The 18,805-nt window shown below is 44.3% G+C and overlaps 1 protein-coding gene across 1 annotated transcript in view; it reads right to left on the bottom strand.

The window, feature by feature from the left end:
- Nucleotides 1–414: 414 nt before the first annotated feature.
- SVOP (SV2 related protein) overlaps nt 415–18,805 on the bottom strand; it is a 49,169-nt gene continuing 30,778 nt past the window's right edge. The window contains exons 8-15 of the mRNA XM_028116687.2: nt 18,332–18,460; nt 16,721–16,794; nt 13,748–13,824; nt 10,077–10,184; nt 7,193–7,304; nt 6,189–6,270; nt 2,016–2,105; nt 415–621 (exon numbers count right to left, since the gene is read on the bottom strand). Coding sequence (XP_027972488.1) covers nt 415–621; nt 2,016–2,105; nt 6,189–6,270; nt 7,193–7,304; nt 10,077–10,184; nt 13,748–13,824; nt 16,721–16,794; nt 18,332–18,460 — 879 coding nt within the window. The remainder of the gene's footprint in view (nt 622–2,015; nt 2,106–6,188; nt 6,271–7,192; nt 7,305–10,076; nt 10,185–13,747; nt 13,825–16,720; nt 16,795–18,331; nt 18,461–18,805) is intronic.

Here is an 18,805-nt window from a genome sequence, read left to right as displayed (position 1 = left end):
GGTGTTGAGTCCCTGGGTGGCAGGTCTATACCAGGTTATGGGCCTGGACTGTCTCTACAGAGATGTGTAGGTGGTTGTTCACCAAGGGTGTGACTGGCTGACTCTGGGTGGCATCTTGTTGGCTACCGGTGACACCGGCCACTCCCAATGTGGCAGTTTTCCCATGCAGGTCCACAGGTTATTAACAAACCTCCCCCCACGCATCCAGAGGACCCCCGGAGCAAATGCCTCCCCACCCCCAGGTGGATCTTGATGAATATGAGCAAACGGAGTCAAGACACAAAACCCTGTTGGTCCAGGTTGTCCTTCTGGGTGAGTTCTTGACGTCGGCAGTGACGGTCGGTGCCCCAGCCAGGCTCCACTAGCCCCCCGTGTTCTACAGCCTCAAAGGCCAGCTCAGCCCCGCATCGGTCCCTACTCCTGAGAGCCAGAGTTCGACCTGGTGACGCCTGTGCCGTGCGTCCCTCGGCCGACCATCTCCTGGCCCCACTCTCGGTGGCTGGACTCCTGTAGTCCGCGGCCTTTGGTCTCAATGGGCAAGAAGCAGGAGGCCAGGGCAGCCAGGAGGCAGCAGCCGCTGTACACGGCCAGCGTCAGGTACACGGAAGATTCCAGCATGACCTGGGGGAGGGAGACACAGGGCCGTGAGCGCGTCTCTTCTGAAACATGGGCACCACCGACCATTCAAGAAGTATTGCTAAAGCCAGGCCCTCTTGGAAGCCCTCTGTGGGATTATCCCATTCAGTCCCCACGACTAAGAGCGAGGGAACTGTCCCCATTTTAAAGAGGGAAAAACTGAGCCTCGGAGAGGGTTAAGTAGCATACTCCAGCTCACACAGATACTAAGGATGGGGCTGGGGTGTGAGCTCAGACCCCATTAGGGTCAAGTGCCTGTATTCCTTGAAACTACACTCTCTCTCAGAGCAGTGCCTCTGCTGACTTTCTCGCTTAACAAGCAGAGCTAAACCCCATTTTCTCATCTGCCAAATGGGTAGGGGCATTATCTACCTCCTAAGGATAGGATCCCTCAAGAGGACTTGGCACCATGCGGGCACATGGCCAGCCCTCCACAGGAGGTAGTGGTGACATACAATGGCCAGACAGAACAGCCCAGAACAGAGATACTTGGCTGAAACATGGGGCGGAATTCTGTTTATGTGAAATATCCAGAATAGGTAAATTCATACAGACAGAATGCACAGGGGCGCCCGCCTGGCTCAGTCGGTAGAGCATGGGACTCTTGATCTCAGGGTTGTGAGCTGGAGCCCCACGTTGGGTGTAGAGCTTACTTTAAAAAAAAAATGCACATTGGCGGTGGGCTAGGGGGGAGAGGAGAAATGGGGAGTGGCTGCCTAATGGACATGGAGTTTTATTTGATAAAAACCTTTGGGAACCAGACAGCGTTGGTGTTGGTACAATGCTGTGAATGTGCTAAATGCCACCAAATTGCTCACTTTAACGTGGTTAATATTATGTCATGTGACTTTTACCTTGGTAAAAAAAAAGGGGGGGATAAAGACAGAAAAAAAATGAATTGGATATCAAAGAAGCAAAACAACTTCAAAACAAGATCCCTGGAAGTGGATAGAAATGCTCTAAGACCCATAAGAGGCTGCAAAATTCTGCAAATACACCTAATCATCCAACTCAGAAACCAGGGCCTGAGACATCTGTTTCCCACTAAATCATGTTGCCTTCAACAGTTTGTTTTCATCCAATTAGTTTTTGGCCAAATCGTATGGAACCCCCAGGGTCTTCTGCATAGGAAAGACTCGGATTTGAGTCCTAGCATCTCTGCTTCCCAGCTGTGTGACCTTGGACAAGTCCCTTTACCTTTCTGAGCCTGTTTTCTCATTTGCAAGCTATATGACTCCTTTCATAGGATGGGTTGTTAGGGTAAAATAAGATAATGCACACCACCGAGGGCTTTGCAGAAGGCTCAGCGTGGAGTAGCTGCTTGCCATGCTTTGGCTTTTGTCATGTCCACCCCCTCCGTATCTGGGGGCAATACCCACCTGAGCAATGAACGGGGTAATGAGAGCACCCACTCTTGCCATGCCACTGCAGGTGCCCAGGCCCAGCGCTCGAGTTGCCGTGGGGTAGACCTGAAACACAGCCATCAATGTGGGCTTGAGAAAATGCAGGATCCTCCCTCTTCTCTAGCTCAGGACTGACCCCCACGGGCCGGTCTGAAGTTAGCGTGAGTCACTCAGGTGTTGGTGACCACATTAAGGGGTGGGAGACCAGGTGAGGGGTCTCATCTCAAAGGGAGTAGGAAGTTCAACTGAGAAAGAAGGCAAGAGGCCAAGCTGTGGGTGGGAACCCCGTAAGGGGGGTCCTCCCTGCCTGGGGTTGTCCCCCAAAGACTCCACCAGGAACTGGTGCACATTTAGGATCCAGACCCTGTTCCACCTGCCACTTTTCACTCATTCACCCTGAAGCACTGGTCACAGCTCTTCCAAGCATTTCATAAAGAAGAGGTGGAAATGTTTACACGGTTTCCTCAGTTGGTACCCGGGAGTGCTTCCCATGCCTAGCTCTCCCTTGGGCAAAGTGAGAAGTCACTGCGCATCTTCCAGGCCAAGGCAATTAAGAAGTAGGCATGTCTTCTCCACTCCCTTCCCCAGTTCACTGGCTGGAAGGAGGACTCCGAGGACTCCAAGGCCCTGGGGCAGGATTTCTCAACCTTGGCACTACGGACATTTGGGGATGGGTCCTTCTTCACGGTGGGGGCTGTCCTGTGCATTGTAGGATGTTTAGCAGCATCCCTGACCTCTACCCACTAGATGCCAGTAGCACCTTCTGCACTGCTCTCCCTGAGTTGTGACAACCCAAAATATCCACAGGCATTGTAAATGTCCCCGGGACGGGGGCGGGGGGGGGGGGGAACGGTGCTGGCAAAATCACCCTTGGTTAACAATTACTGGATGAGGAATTTGCAAGATGCAAGGAGCTTGGGTCCCCAAATCACTGTAGAAGTGAAAGCACACCCATTTGGACTGTTTCATTAGTGAGAAACTTCTGTTGTGTCAATACATTCCATTTGGGGAGTTATTTGTATAGCAGTTAGCATGCCTCCAACAACTACAATGCTCAGTGCAGAAGCTCGAGAAGAATAAAGAACATACAGGGAAAAGCAAAGCTCATGCCTGATCCCAACGCTCAGAGATAACCATTGTCACATTTCCATGTGTGTCCTTCCAGATTTTTCTATGACTATATACATATCTGCCTTCATTTATTTATTCACTCAACATATACTTTAAGTGCATACCATATGCACTTACATATGATATTTTAATTCACCCAGTGACACAAGCAATATATAAATATATTCTCCTTATCAGAAATTAAAACACCTGAACTCCCTTTGATCCACAACCTCTCCCAGGAAATATTCCCCAGAGCTCCCCACTGTTATGAAGTTTAGAAGGTATCCACCCAGATGCGTTAAAAATATGTGTATACAAAATATATAGCATTTAAAAAATATATAAATGGTGTCATATCATACTGACCAGTCTGAAACTTGCTTTATCCATTCAGCACTGTGTCTTAAATCCTATGGGTATATAGACATCTACTTCATTCTTTTTAACTGCTGTAATTGTATTCCACAATGGATATTCCACAGTTTACAATTTAATACAGATTGGTAGACATTCTATTAAAAGAGGGGCACAGACACTGACCAGCAAAAGGAAGTCAGGGGAGGGGAAGATCTGGGAGGGCTTCTTGGAGGAGGCAGGATTGGTGTTAGGCCTGAGGTGGGGTGGAGGGAGCTGGGTTCAAGATGATGACTCAGAGTGAGGACTCTGGAGTGCTGTGGGGAGGAGGGGTAATCTAGACACCCTCCTTCCCCTGGCACAGCATCTGGTACATAATATTCTCCTCCTCCCTTTGCTCCAATCTAAAATAAAATGAAATAAAATACAATAGGTCTAAAATAAATAACCCATAATCCTGAGTGTGGGAAATTGGACATGCTCGGGCACTATTGTGTGGAGTGTAAATTCGTGCAACATTTTAGGGGGTGAGCTCTCAAGTCCACTCAATATTTGTAATCTTTATAGGCTTTAACTCTGCAATTCCACATCTTGACATTTATTCTACGGGACGCACACATGTACGTGACTGTATAAAGCTGTTTGCCTCGGCATCGTTTGTAATAGTGAAAACTTGGAAAACAATCCAAATTTCTGTTAGTAGGAGAATTGTTATAAAATTATGATTTGCCCACACTATACTATATAGTATAGTAAAATATATAATATACATGCATATATATACCATATAGTATAATATAGTATACAATATAAAGTATATATATGGTATAGTGAAGTCTAGTATATAATATACATAGTATATATAGTAGATAGTATAATAAAATAGAGTATATAATATACGGCTGTATACTATATAGTAACGGGAAAGTATATAAGATAGATAGTATATATAGCACATAGTGTAATAAAATAGAGTATATAATATACGGCTGTATACTATATAGTAACGGGATAGTATATAAGATACATAGTGTATATAGCACATAGTGTAATAAAATAGAGTATATAATATACGGCTGTATACTATATAGTAACGGGATAGTATATAAGATACATAGTGTATATAGCATATAGTGTAATAAAATAGAGTATATAATATACGGCTGTATACTATATAGTAACGGGATAGTATATAAGATACATAGTGTATATAGCATATAGTGTAATAAAATAGAGTATATAATATACGGCTGTATACTATATAGTAACGGGATAGTATATAAGATACATAGTGTATATAGCATATAGTGTAATAAAATAGAGTATATAATATACGGCTGTATACTATATAGTAACGGGATAGTATATAAGATACATAGTGTATATAGCATATAGTGTAATAAAATAGAGTATATAATATACGGCTGTATACTATATAGTAACGGGATAGTATATAAGATACATAGTGTATATAGCATATAGTGTAATAAAATAGAGTATATAATATACGGCTGTATACTATATAGTAACGGGATAGTATATAAGATACATAGTGTATATAGTATATAGTGTAATAAAATAGAGTATATAATATACGGTTGTATACTATATAGTAACGGGATAGTATATAAGATACATAGTGTATATAGTATATAGTGTAATAAAATAGAGTATATAATATACGGTTGTATACTATATAGTAACGGGATAGTATATAATATACATAGTATGTATAATATATAGTATAATAAAATAGAGTATATAATATATAGTTGTATACTATATAGTAAAGGGATAGTATAATATATACAGTATAGTATCTAATAGGTAGTATATATTAGTATATTACATATAGGATATACTATATATAGTACATACTTTATACTATATAGTACAGTGTAGTAGAGCAAGTACTGGAAAGAACAAAGTAGATCCATATGTCCTGCGCTCCTTGTCTTCAATCTTCGTTTCCAGAATTCCCCACCTCATTCTGTGCCCTGGGGCGGGCTTATGTGGACCACAGGTCAGCCCCAGGCTTCTGGTTGGGAAGATGGGAAGGAGGTAGAAGAGAGAGGTCTGGGTCTTCTCCTGCTCCTTCCAGGTTGCCTTGGGCCACATGTGTCCCCCCAACTACAGGCCACAACTTCTGTCTACAGCTCTCCCCTGGGACTCTGGAACACTCCCCTCCGCTCCCCCCACTGGCCGCGGGTGGCAGCAGTGTCCCCAGACACCTCCACCCCATTGCAAGCTCTGGGGCGCTTTATTGCTTTCATGTTTCCCTAAGCCTTGTCCCACACCACTGTAATGAGTTTCTTTATTAAAACTCTTCCCAGTTGCTCACTTCCCCAATTTGGTACATGCACTAACGTAAATTAGTATGTGCCTAGGAAAAAACTGAATTATTTTAAAAAAGGTGGTACCTAGGAAGGGGGAACGTGGGGCCCGTTAATTTTTGGTTTTATGCAGTTTGATACCCTTTGCAACTTTTACACTGAACATCAGCTTTCATAAGCAGAAAAAAAAATGATTGAAAGATAGCCTGCAATAATGAAGAGCCTCACAGTCATTACTCAGACAGACCCACGGACAAATCCCATTCTGAGGATCCCAGGCTGGGTGTTTCTGGAGGTGGAGCTCCCTCCCTCCCCTTCCCGGCTGCTCCCAGACCCCCCCCCCTCCTACCTCAGGTGTGTAAACATAGGCTGCCTGGAAGCCTCCAGAAATAAATGCTCTTGCAATGAAGAGTAACAGAGTGAGCATGTTTCTAGGGAGAGAGATAAAAAAGAAGATGAGCAGGGTTTTTTTGTTTGTTTGTTTTCTGTCAGCTTGTTTCAGCAAAGTCCTATCTGCCCAGGCAGAATTTATACCCTAGAAATTGGCTCAGCCCACCCCCACCCAACATATCCACACAGGCACACAATCCTGGTGCCTTCTCGAAAGGCCCGCCTTTATAAATTTATCATTTTCCAAAGTTCCAGGCTAAGAGCTGCAAACATCTGTGGTGCCCAGGTTGAGGGCAAGGTCAGAGAGAAGTGATATAAATCATTGAAAAACCCAGACGGAGCCTGGTAGAGTCAGGAGCCAGCTGAGCCAGTGAAAGTAAACTTCTATGCAGTATTTTTAGGGTAATCCTGGTCCCCGACCCTCTGTTCCATTGTTCCCCAAAATGCCTAGGAACACCAACATGTCAGGGTCTAAGCTACCTCTCCAGGCCTTCCACATATTCCTCATCAGCTTTGGTCTGGGGCCTCTCCGAGGTCAAGAGAGGCATAAGCCTCTTCCATATTTTGAGGCTCTTCAAAGATGGAAAAATGGAGAAATGCCAAAAAAGGGATTATACAACAGGCCCTTGAAGTATTTCCATTGAACAAAGGAATGCTTTTAACCCATACATAAACAGTCGTATGCACGATCTCTCTGGGAGACAATGTCAAAAGCCTAAATGGGACAGTGTTGGAGCAAAACCTGGACCAAAGTGCCCTCCCGGCCCTACCCCCATCAGAGGCCCAAAACTGAGTCTGATCTTGTGGTCAAGAGTCTCAGTCCTAGTGAGGGACCGGGGAGGTGAGGGGAATCTCTCAGATGACCACCAGGAGTATAGTCCACAGCTTACAGGCCCAAAGAGACACTGACCATGACCTGAGAAGTGAATCTGCTGGTCAGAGAGAGCTGGTTTCCAGACCCACCTTCCAACACAGATGAACAGCAGGAGGCTGCAGAGGGAGAAGATGATGAAGCACAGGGCCATGGTCTTCTTGCGGCCCAGGCGATCAATAATCCATAGAGTCACAAGGACACCTGGGGGAGAGCAGCGGCACCATGGCAGGAGGCTTCCAATATGGCTCCCAATGCCCCCCACCTCCTGGTATTCACACCCCATATAATTCCCTGCCCCTGAGAGTGGGCTGGACCTGGTGAGTCGTTTCTCATGACCAGAATACAGAAAAGCATTGGGATGTCACTTCTGAGATGAAGTTGTAAAAGAATGTGGCTTCTGCTTTGCTGGTATTTTCTCTCCCCCTGACTCTTCTTAGGCGCTGGCCTAAAAGTGGCCCCTGGCCAATAACCAGTGAGGAACTGAGGCCCTCAGTCCAACAACCCTGGAGGCATTGAATCTTGCCAACGACCATGTGAGTGAGCATGGAAACAGCCCCTGTCCCAGCTGATGTGACTGCAGACGCTGGGCCAACACCGCCATTGCAGTCTTGTTAGATAAGCTGAAGCAGAGGACCCAGGTAGCCACTCCCAGCTTCCTGACCCACAGAAACCCTGAGTAATAAATACGTTGTTTGAAGCCACTAAAATATGGGATAATTTGTTACACAGCAATGGATAACTAAATAGGCACCAAGGGACATGGCATTCATTGAATCCAGGCAATGGACACCAGGGATGGGAGTCAGAACCACGCAGGTTCTAAGGCCTCCTTCTGCTTCTGACTTGCCATGTGGTCTTGGGTTTGTCCCTTGCCTTTTCTGAGCCTCAGTTACTGCATCTGTAAAATGGGACTCAATAAAAACAAGACTCCCTTCAGTAGAGACAGTATACCATGGTGCTTATTATTAATAATATTAATAATAATTATTAAATCTAGGCTCAGCACTTGTACATCTATTATCTTGCTTAATCATCAAAACAACCCCCTAAAATAAATGCTATCAACACCTGCATTTCCCACACTTATTCAATCGAAAAATTAAGTGCCTACTGTGTGTCAGGAGCTGTTCTAGGAGCCTTGGGATATGTCAGCGAACAGAAACAACAAATCATAAATGTAATAAATAAGAGTTATCTGAGTTTCAGAAAGGTAAAATCATGGAAATCATCGAAAAGTCATGGAAATGGTTATTGGCAACGTGGTGTCTAACTCCAAGTTCCTAGTCTTACCCTCTGAGCTCTATGCGGGAAGGGTTTTCGAAGAAAGATAGGAGTGAAGACTCCGGGCTCTGGGGTGGGACCTCAGTTCTTAGCTCTGCCAAGTGTAGGACACTCAGTGTTTTAGCTGAGCTTTCCTAGGAGCAGACGCTGGGGAAAGGGTCCAAGTACAAGTGTTTACTTGAGAGGTAACCCAAAGAAACACCAGTGGGAGGCTGGGCAGGTAAGATAGGGAAGGGAAGGCAAGTTACCATTGTGGGCAGTTGCTATCGAATTCCACTGGGGGGCTCTGGGAGCCAGTGTGGGACATGCATCTTGGAATTCTCCTGCCTGACGGGGCGAGGAAGCTAGGGTATTTGTATACCACCAACTCCTGCAGTTATCATTTGAAAGCAGCTCCCAGATGTTCACTCCCTGGGACTTCCAGCCACCTTGCTTCCTTTTAGGTCCTGAGGCTTTCCATCCCTCTTGAGAGAGCCCTCAGACACAAAGATGCAGATACTGGCATCTGCAAGTTTAGGAACAGTTTTGGCTACACCTCTCTAAGCCTTAGTTTCTTCGGTTGTAAAACGGGGGATAATTATGTTACTTCTCAAGACTAAATGAGACATATCTATAAAACATTTGGCATAGAGCCGGATATCCATATGGTAAGCACTCAATAAATACCAGATACTATTGCTGTTGTAATAATTATTAGTTTTTTAAAAGGAAAAGATAGATCACCTTCACTTTGTGTGCAGGTTTGGATTTTTTGACACCCACTGACCCTTCCAGTGTGAGGGCTGATGGGGGACAATTCTCCATGGGTCTCTTGTATTTCTTGCATGCAGAGGCACTAGCTGCCCTTTGTTCCAGGCTATCATTTAATTTGGATAGCCAATAGCCTTGGAGATAGAGATACTGTCCCCTTCCAGAGCCAAGGGCAGGTCTGTTTACTGTCCAATGCAATAAAGGTGATGTCTCTCTCTCTGGAGCAAAAAACTGGGCAGGTTTCTGGCAACCCGTTATAGAAGATTTGAGTTCCCTAAGCCTGGGAATTCTCAGGTAAGCAAAGTGAAAAAGGGATTGAGGAAGATACTGGGAAGTCAAGGAAAACCATGGAATACAGGGTCAAGAATATGGGGAGTAGTAGATCAATCAGGTACATGGAAGGGAACACTCAGGTAATCCCTCAAGCAGCAACCATCATCCATTATCAGCATGTGTATGCATTTGGGTGAGGCGTTCTTATCAAAGGACCAGAGTTAGAGCACAACAGGTGTACCCACTACCTCACTGCGTGTGTAACATCCGCCTGGACCCTTCGTCATCATCGCTGTGAGATTTGGGAGCAAGGGGAGCTGACACTAATATACTATTCATGTTGCTATCGAATTCCACTGGGGGGCTCTGGGAATCAGTGTGGAACATGTTGCTTGCTGGGCCATGGGTAATAGTCTTTGTCTTTGACCCAGGAGTCTCGTGTCTTCTGCCAGTGAGCGTGACAATGGGCAGCCTAATTTGTGAGCCTTCAAGTAGAGTAGCCTTCACAGTTCTTGTCGACTTGTAGCTAAGGGTTGAAAAAAGAACCTCCAGCTCCCCTAGAAAGGGGGGGATTTGCTTCCAGGCAGCCCCAGGTAGAACCACCAGATGAGCAGCTGCTGCATTCACAGGCTTCCCTGCCCCAGCCCCACCTCACAACAGGCTCCTCACCTGGGAACTCAGAGAGGGTAGTCCACAGCAGGTCCATGTAATCCTCCTCACTCAGGTACTCACAGGCCAGGCTGCATTTTGCTTCTACTGCCTTCTTCTGGCTAGAAACTGGGAGGTGGAAGACAGGAGAAAGAAGAGCCATGCCTAGAACCTTGAATCGCACCCTCCTGCTCCCACACCTCCTTCCCTGGGGATGCTTCAGCTGGGATACCATAGAAAGGGCCCAGTCGTGGAGTCAGACAGACTGAGGTTCAAATCCCAACCGGCAGGGCTACAGCTTTATGTTTCTGAGCCTCAGTTTCTTCATAAAACTGGAGCTAATAAAACCACTGGGCGGGCGCCTGGGTGGCTCAGTCGGTTAAGCATCTGCCTTCGGCTCAGGTCATGATCCTGGAGTCCCAGAATCGAGTCCCGCATCGGGCTCCCTGCTCAGCGGGGAGTCTGCTTCTCCCTCTGACCCTCTCCCCTCTCGTGCTCTCTCTCTATCTCATTCTCTCTCTCAAATAAATAAATAAAATCTTAAAAAAAAAAAAAACCACTGGGCAAAGTGGTTGGGAGAATGAAATCAGGCTGTGCATATGAATGTGCTTAGCCCAGAACTGGCACATACTAGGTGTTTTTGTGGCAGACAGACTCCAGGCGGCAGACAGACTCCAGGGTGGCCTCTATGATCCCCACCTACATTATCTGGCCCCCATTACTTCCTTGATCCCACCTTCTGTCTCTCTCCCTCGCTCTGTTCACTATACTCCAGCTACACTGGTTTTCTTGCTGTGCCTTCAACACTCCTGCCTCAGGACCTTTGCACTGGCTGCTGCCTCTTCCTGAATTGCTCTTTATATATCCCTATGACTAATTTCCTCACCTCCTTTATGTCTTTCTTTAAATCTCACCTCATGGAGGCCATTCTGACTACCCCATTTAAGACTGCAACTGACCCAGTGCCCCTTGCTCCACTACCCATTCCTGACCTCCCTTATCCTGCTTGGCTATCTTTTTTTTCCCATACATTTGTTAAGAAATAGCATGAAAGACTTTGAAATGGGCAAAATGTTTTGTCTAGTGCACCCTTACAAGTTGCATCACCTTTCATTATCTGTGAGCTATGCACATTATAGAATATTGACATTAATGCAAATGATTCTTCTCTATCAAAATGCAAATTGTGTCTGGTGATGCAATTGATTATTGCCTTATGCATATTGACAAGTTGTGCCTCTAATTGTAAAACCTTTCCAGCATTTCGGATTGCCTATATACATGTATTTTTGAATTCTCCTTTGAACCAGATGTAAACTCTTGCTGGCATTAGTAAACAATTCTCCATGGGTTGCTCACATTTCTGCATGTTTTATAAGCAAAGACACTGACTCTCTTTGTTCTAAACTATCTTTTCAAGGACCTTTGTTTAACCAACAACTCTGACAGGAAGTGTCCAACTTTGGAGCAAGGGGCAGGTTTGCTTATGGCCTTCAATGGCATAGTGTCTCCCTGCAGGACAAGGGCAGGCTTTACCAGCTTTCTGTCTTTACCATCCAGTATAAGAGAGCTAGGTGCCCTAAGCTCGGAGATCCCCTTTTGTAACATAACCCACTGCTTTTGCAGCTGTGGCCCCCCTTCTTCATATTACCCTGTGGGAATGGGAACTCCTTATGGTGTAAGGAAATGCCGATGCTTCAGCTACTGCTATTACTGTGAGTAACAAAGTCCTTTGTCTCTGATCCAGGAGTGTTGTGTCTGTTGCAGGCATCTGTGGAAGCTGTGGAAGGCTAACTTGCTAGCTTACAAAGAGGTAAATCCTCAGACTTTTCACAGTTCTTAACTGGTTCATTCATTAATTGATGAGTTAAATAAAATAAAATCTTTGATAGGTGTTCATTGTATATTTGTAGGAGAGGCATGATTTTACCTTTTCTTTAAATTTTTTTCTTTGACACACCTATCACCTTCCAACACGCTATGTTATTTACTTACTTATGCTATTCTCTCTCTTTTTTTCTCTCCCCACCAAAATATGAGCTTACAGGGTGGGGATATTTGTCTTTTGTGTTCACTGATGTATCCTAACACCTAGATCAGTAACTGGCATATAGAAAATATCGAATGAATGACTTGCCCAAGGTCACACAACTACTTGGTGCTAGAACCCAGGCTCCCTGATTTCCAGCTATGGGCGTGTTCCACAGTATCACTTTCCCACCCGGGTATAAGAGAGACCTTTAAACGGGAGTTGGCAAAATATCACCTGCAAGTCATATCTGGTCTCTTGCCTGTTTCTGCCTGGCTTGCATGCTGAGAGTGGTTTTTACGTTTTAAAAATGATTTTTAAAAATCAAAGAGGGGGCGCCTGGGTGGCTCAGATGGTTAAGCATCTGCTTTCGGCTCAGGTCATGGTCCCAGGGTCCTGGGATCGAGTCCCGCATCGGGCTCCCTGCTCCTTGGGAGCCTGCTTCTCCCTCTGCCTCTCTCTCTCTGTCTCTCATGAATAAATAAATAAAATCTTAAAAAAAATAAAAATAAAAATAAAAATCAAAGAGGAATAACACCTCATGACATAGACATGATACGCCACCCGAATTTGCATTCACGAATAAGGTTTTATTAGAACACAAGCAATGTTTGTTCATTAACCCATGGTCCACAGCTACTTTCCTCCTCCAACCGCAGAGGTGTATGTCCCACAAAGACTAAAATTTGACTATCTGGCCCTTTATAGAAAGTTTGCCAATCCCTGCTTTGTAACATTCCCCTGGATCCTCTGCTTTGCTTCAGTGGGTCCACTGTTAGGGGCATGCGATTTATACTCTCTCAATACCAAATCCCAAATATGCGGCTAAGCCACCAACTCATTAAATCCTTATACCAATAAACCAAACTATTAACTAAGATTATAGAGGCTTAGTATGAAAAAGATAACTGGGCAAATCCTGCAGACAAGCAAGAACTTGATCCCTTTATCCTCCACCCAGGTTTCAATGCTAGGAACCTATTCTTAAAGATAGAATGGTTTGAAAGCCCAGACATCTGCATATACACTTTGCTTTCTATTTTGTTCCTTTTGTACAGTGGCTCCCACCTCTAGCTGCACAATTGAATCTGCCTTCGGCTCAGGTTGTGATCCTGGATTCCTGGGATCAAGCCCCGCGTGGGGCTCCCTGCTCAGCGGGGAGTCTGCTTCTCCCTCTCCCTCTGCCCCTCTCGCCTGCTCATGCTCTCTCTCACATGTGCACTTGCTCTCTCAAATAACTCACTAACTAACTAAATAAAATCTTTTAAAAATAAAAAAAAACAAAAGCTCCTCCGGGTGATTCTGTGGTGTGGCCAGGGTTGAGATCCAACCTGGTTCTCAGACCTCACATGCACACAAGAGTTGCTGCATAGGGTCACGGCCATCAAACTCAGGCTGTACTTCACCGAGCCCTCTAAGTGACATAAGATAGGACTCTGCCGTAACATCACTTTTATCATGACAAGATTATTCGGCTTCCTACAGAGTATCTTGGAGACCACAGTCCGGGTCTTCTATGCTCATTTGGCAGAGACTTTCTCCCAGGAGTCTGCGGGGCAACGTCACCGGTATTTGTGCATGGCCAGGCTCAGGAGAGGTGGAACCTGGGGTGGGCATGCGTGTGTGACTATGTAGGGTGGGAGTAGGGTAGTTTGATACTCACTGCTGCAGACATCTCCGGCCTGAAAGAGCTCAGTGGTGAGCAGAACTAATCCATAGTAAGAAAACGCATTGGAAAACCTGCCAGAAAGGAAGCAGGAAGAGGTAAAGAAATGGTGGGAGAAATGCAAGTCTCCTTTCCCCATCCCCTCAGGAAGGACTTGCATCTATAACAGTGAGGACCAGTCTTTGGGCATGGATGGCACTGGACCTTTGGGGGCTTTCCTGGGGCCCTTGAGCAGGAAAATGGCAGGTACAAAGCATAGTGATGTGATAAAGGGACGTGATCTTGTGTCCTTTGAAAGACCAAGAACTGTATTATATCACAGAGAACACCCCAGGCTGTTTATTCAACTGGCAATAGGGAAAACAAGTTTGGGGGACCAAAATTTGGAAGAACACAGTCAAGGGTGACATTGATCAGGGCTTCTGGGCCAAGCTGGTCAACGTGAAGAGAGAAGAGGGAAAACTTTGATAATAAAGAGCACTGGACTCCAGCTCTGCCCTTGAACTCCTGAGAGCTGAATCAACTCACCAAGCATTTATTAAACACCTGCTGTGTGCCCCGTACAAGTGTGGATTCTGCAGACTTCCCTAAAATTTCACATCAGAATGAAATAGTTAATTAATTCACAATTGTCCCAGGAACTAGAACACTCAAGTCTGTAGACCAGAACATTATCATCCCGTAGTACAGTTACATGGGAACTGTCATAATCAGACTGCAGTGATTAATTTCCTTGGGTTGCAATATGTGCCAGCAAATTTAGCAATTTCTATAGTGCACAAAAATTAGTCTCCAATTAATTGCTTCAGTATTTGGGTAGTGTCAGCCCAACTGAATCACCCGCATGCGAAGATAGATACCTTAAACTCCCACCTCCACTCCCTTTTAAAAAAATCCTACAGATTCCACACTTGTGTTGGGCACACAGCAGGTGTTTAATAAATGCCTGGTTCAGCTCTTAGGCATGCAGGGACAGAGCTAGAGCCCAGTTCTGTATATTATCAAAGCTTTCCCCTCCACTTCCCTGCAACTGACCACTTTTCAGGACAATCCCCTGCTAATTAGCACCTCTACTCAAAGGTGCATGGGAAACATGAGAACTGGTTAAACCAGAATGCAAAGTGTTAGCCAGGCCCCTTCTGCACACTGTTCATGCTGTGTACATGGTTTGGTAGAAAGAGAGTTCAAAGAATAGCTGAGATTTAACTAGTTGTGGATTTTCAGGTAATTACTCTGTACAAATCACTGCCTTCCGTCCTGCCCACATCCAGACATCACCAGTGGCTGTTATTTAAGGAAAATAGACCAGGATTAGGACTGAAAGTTCTAAGGATGCCTGTATTGACCAAACTAGTGGTGCCCTAAATGCGGTGGGCCCCATGCCACTGGTGGTATCCAAGGCAATATTGGCCAAGAAGGGGACTTGATGGAGCATGCATATGGAATCTCATTGTGACAAAAATCCATTTTACATTTCCTTTCAAATTACAGTTGACCCTTGGACAGCACAGGTTTTGAACTGCACAGGGCCACTTGTAAAGAGCTTTTTTTCAATAAATATAGTACACTACTGCAAGTGCATTTTCTCTTCCAGAAGATTTTAATGACATTTTCTTTTTCTCTAGCCTACTTTAAGATATAATATATAATACGTAATACATACAACATACAAAATATGTGTTCATTGACTTTTTTATGTTACCAGTAAGGCTTCTGGTCAATAGGCGGCTATTGGTTAAGTTTTGGGGGAGTCAAAAGATTTCCGACTGTTCAGGGGTCTGTGCCTTTAACCCCCTTTCTGCATTGTTCAAAGTCAACTGTATTTTGATGATTTCCTAGTTTCACTTACTTGCTAATGAATGAGTCCTTAACACCTACCCTCTGTCTGTGTCTCTCTATTAAATACAGCAGCTCAGTGCCTTGGCAAATCATCAATCTAGCTACTTTTTACTGTATATCTCTTGAAAATATATGGCCTGCACTTAAGGTTTTTTTCTTTAAAGCAGACATATAAAATTCCCTCTTAAAAGACATTTATCTGAACCCTTGTGCACTAATGGTGGGAATGCAAACTGGCATAGCCACTCTGGAAAACAGTATGGAGGCTCCTCAAAAAATTAAAAATAGAACTACCCTATTGCATTACTGGGTATTTACCCAAAGAGTACAAAAACCCTAATTCAAAAGGAGATTTGCACCCCTATGTTTATTGCAGCATCATTTACAATAGCCAAATTATGGAAGCAGTCCATGTCCATTGATTGATGAATGGAAAAGAAGATGTGATACATACACACACACACACACACACACACATTTATATACACACACATATACACACAACAGAATATTATTCTGCCATAAAAAGAATGAAATCTTGCCATTTGTAATAACGTGGATGGAGCTAGAGAATATGATGCTAAGTGAAATAAGTCAGTCAGAGAAAGACAAATACCGTATGATTTCACTCATGTGTGGAATTTAAGAAACAAAACAAACAAAGGAAAAGAAAAAGAGACAAACCAAAAAACAGACTCTTAACTAGAGAGAACAAACTGGTGGTTACCAGAGGGGAGGTGGGTGGGGGATGGGTGAAATAGGTGATACGGATTAAGAGCACACTTATCATGATGAGCACTGAGTAATGTATAAACTCTCTGATTCACTATCTTGTGTATCTGAAACTAATATAACATTGTATGTTAACGATATTGGAAATAAAATTAAAAAGTTTCTTTAAAAAAGGACATTTATCTGAGTCAGAAGTGAGTTCAATTAAAGAAAAAGACTAAGAAAATAATAGTACAGGTAATATCTGGAAAAGGCAGAGATCCCAGGAAAGTGATGCTCAAACCACTGAACTTTGTAATTGTTGCCTACGATCAAAGAGTTCTCTGTGCGTCACATAAAAACAGAACACAAAACAGGGCACAGGTGAAGGGGATCAAAGTGTCAAGAAACAGCTCTTACCATATAAACCACAGCAACAAGGTTGTCCATCTAAAATGGGGCGTGAAAAGGTCCCTCATTCTGCCTCGGTCTTCCTGTTTCAAGACAAGGACATGCCGTTTGCTCTCCACTCCTCCAGCAGTGCTGGCATTGGGTGGACACCCACTGCTGGGAGGGAGGTTGCTGGTGGGCTACATGCTCAGGATCCGAGAACCCAGGACTCAATCCCACAGCACAAAGTCCCCCAGCCCAGTGAGGCCCTCCAGCCAGGACCCAGCAATGTCCACAGTCTTGATTCCCCAAGGATGGAGACGTTCTGCAACCCCCAACCCCAGCCTGAAGTCCTGGAGCCAGGAAGCAGACTCCATGCCCTGAGGACTCTCAGGTAGTCCCATAGACCCGGGGAGCAGTCAGTCAGTCCAAGGGGTGTCTAACCATTTCATGCCCCGACTAAGCCAGCTCTAGGTCAAGATAACAAAAATTAATGTGCTGAAAATTAATTCACCAGAGGCTAATGTGCTGAAAGATTGATTAGTTAAACGACCTACTTGCCAATTTCATATAATTTGCTGTTATCAAATCTTTGCTCTACAATGTTCTTTTTTTTTTTTAAGATTTTGTTTATTTATTTAAGAGAGAGAGAGAGCATGAGCAGGGGGAAGGGCAGTGGGAGACGGGGAGAGGGAGAAGCAGGCTCCCCACGGAGCTGAGCTGAAGGCAGACACTTAACCGACTGAACCACTCTACAATGTTCTTTTTCAGAGTATATTCTATGAGGGGCGCCTGGGTGGCTCAGTCGTTAAGCGTCTGCCTTCGGCTCAGGTCATGATCCCAGGGTCCTGGGATCGAGCCCCGCATTGGGCTCCCTGCTCCGCAGGAAGCCTGCTTCTCCCTCTCCCACTCCCCCTGCTTGTGTTCCTGCTCTCGCTGTCTCTCTCTCTGTCAAATAAATAAATAAAATCTTTTAAAAATAATAATAAAATAAATAAATAAATAAAACCTTTTAAAAAAAGAGTATATTCTATGACTGTGATTATATTCTTCTTAGATATATTTAACAAATATATTTTCCTTAGTTTGAGAAATGCTTATTTAAACATGCTAAATGCTTAAAAAAGGATTATGGACTATAGGTGGTTTAGTCTACCTGAATATTATTTTTGTGAATAAAAGGATTATGGACTATAGGTGGTTTAGTCTACCTGAATATTATTTTTGTGAATAAAAATATATTTTTTAATATATTCGTGAATGAAAAAACAATACTCCTTAAATATGTTTATGAATATATTTGAGAATGTATTTGTTGAATATATTTTGAAATAGGCTCATTAATATATTTAGAAATAGATTCATTAATATATTTATGGAGAGAATATATTGAGGAAATAAATATATTAATATGTACATAGGAAAAATATACTCCTACTTACTATATATATTCAAAAAGAATGCTCCTTGAAACATGTAAAAAGATACATTACCAAGTTAATTCAGGAAAACTGGCTTTTGGGGAATTGGTCTGCTTCTGCTCTTTTTGCGTGTCTCAGGATTTACCACACCCCACCCACGTACACGCTCCCACGCAGGTGCACAAACACACACGCCACAGACGGTGGGCCAGGCACGGACCTGTCTGGAGATGATGAGTTTCCCCAGCGGCATGGGGGCTCCGTTTTCGGTTGCTATCCTCTTTAATGTGGCAATGGCCTTTTCCTGATTCCCGGACAACACATCGTACCTTGCGCTCTCCGGCAGCCACTGTGGGTACAGGTGTGGCAGGTTAGGGTGGAACAGAACACTGGGTCCCAGCCACATACTCTCCTCTGGGTGTGGAGTCTTTAAGGGTGGGGCCTCTGGCTCCAGAGGCCTGGCTTCAAATCCTGGCTCTGTCATTGATTATATGGGTTGTGTGACCTTGAGCAATTACTTGACCTCTCTGTGCCTCCATTTCCTCATCCATAAAATGGGGATAATGATAGATCCCATCTTTTCGGGTTGTTGAGGGGATTAAGTGAGATAATCCAGACAAAGTGCTTACTTAGCACAGTGCCTGGAATGGGTTCATGCAGTTATGATTGCTGCCGTTGCTATTATTATTACTAA

The sequence above is a fragment of the Eumetopias jubatus genome, unplaced genomic scaffold (genome assembly GCF_037043125.1).
Source record: "Eumetopias jubatus isolate StellerSeaLion01/CBP00866 unplaced genomic scaffold, mEumJub1_p1.0 scaffold_16, whole genome shotgun sequence".
Classification (NCBI taxonomy): Eukaryota; Metazoa; Chordata; class Mammalia; order Carnivora; family Otariidae; genus Eumetopias; species Eumetopias jubatus.
The sequence above is the reverse complement of the archived record's forward strand: the minus strand, read 5'-3'. Positions and strand labels throughout refer to the sequence as shown.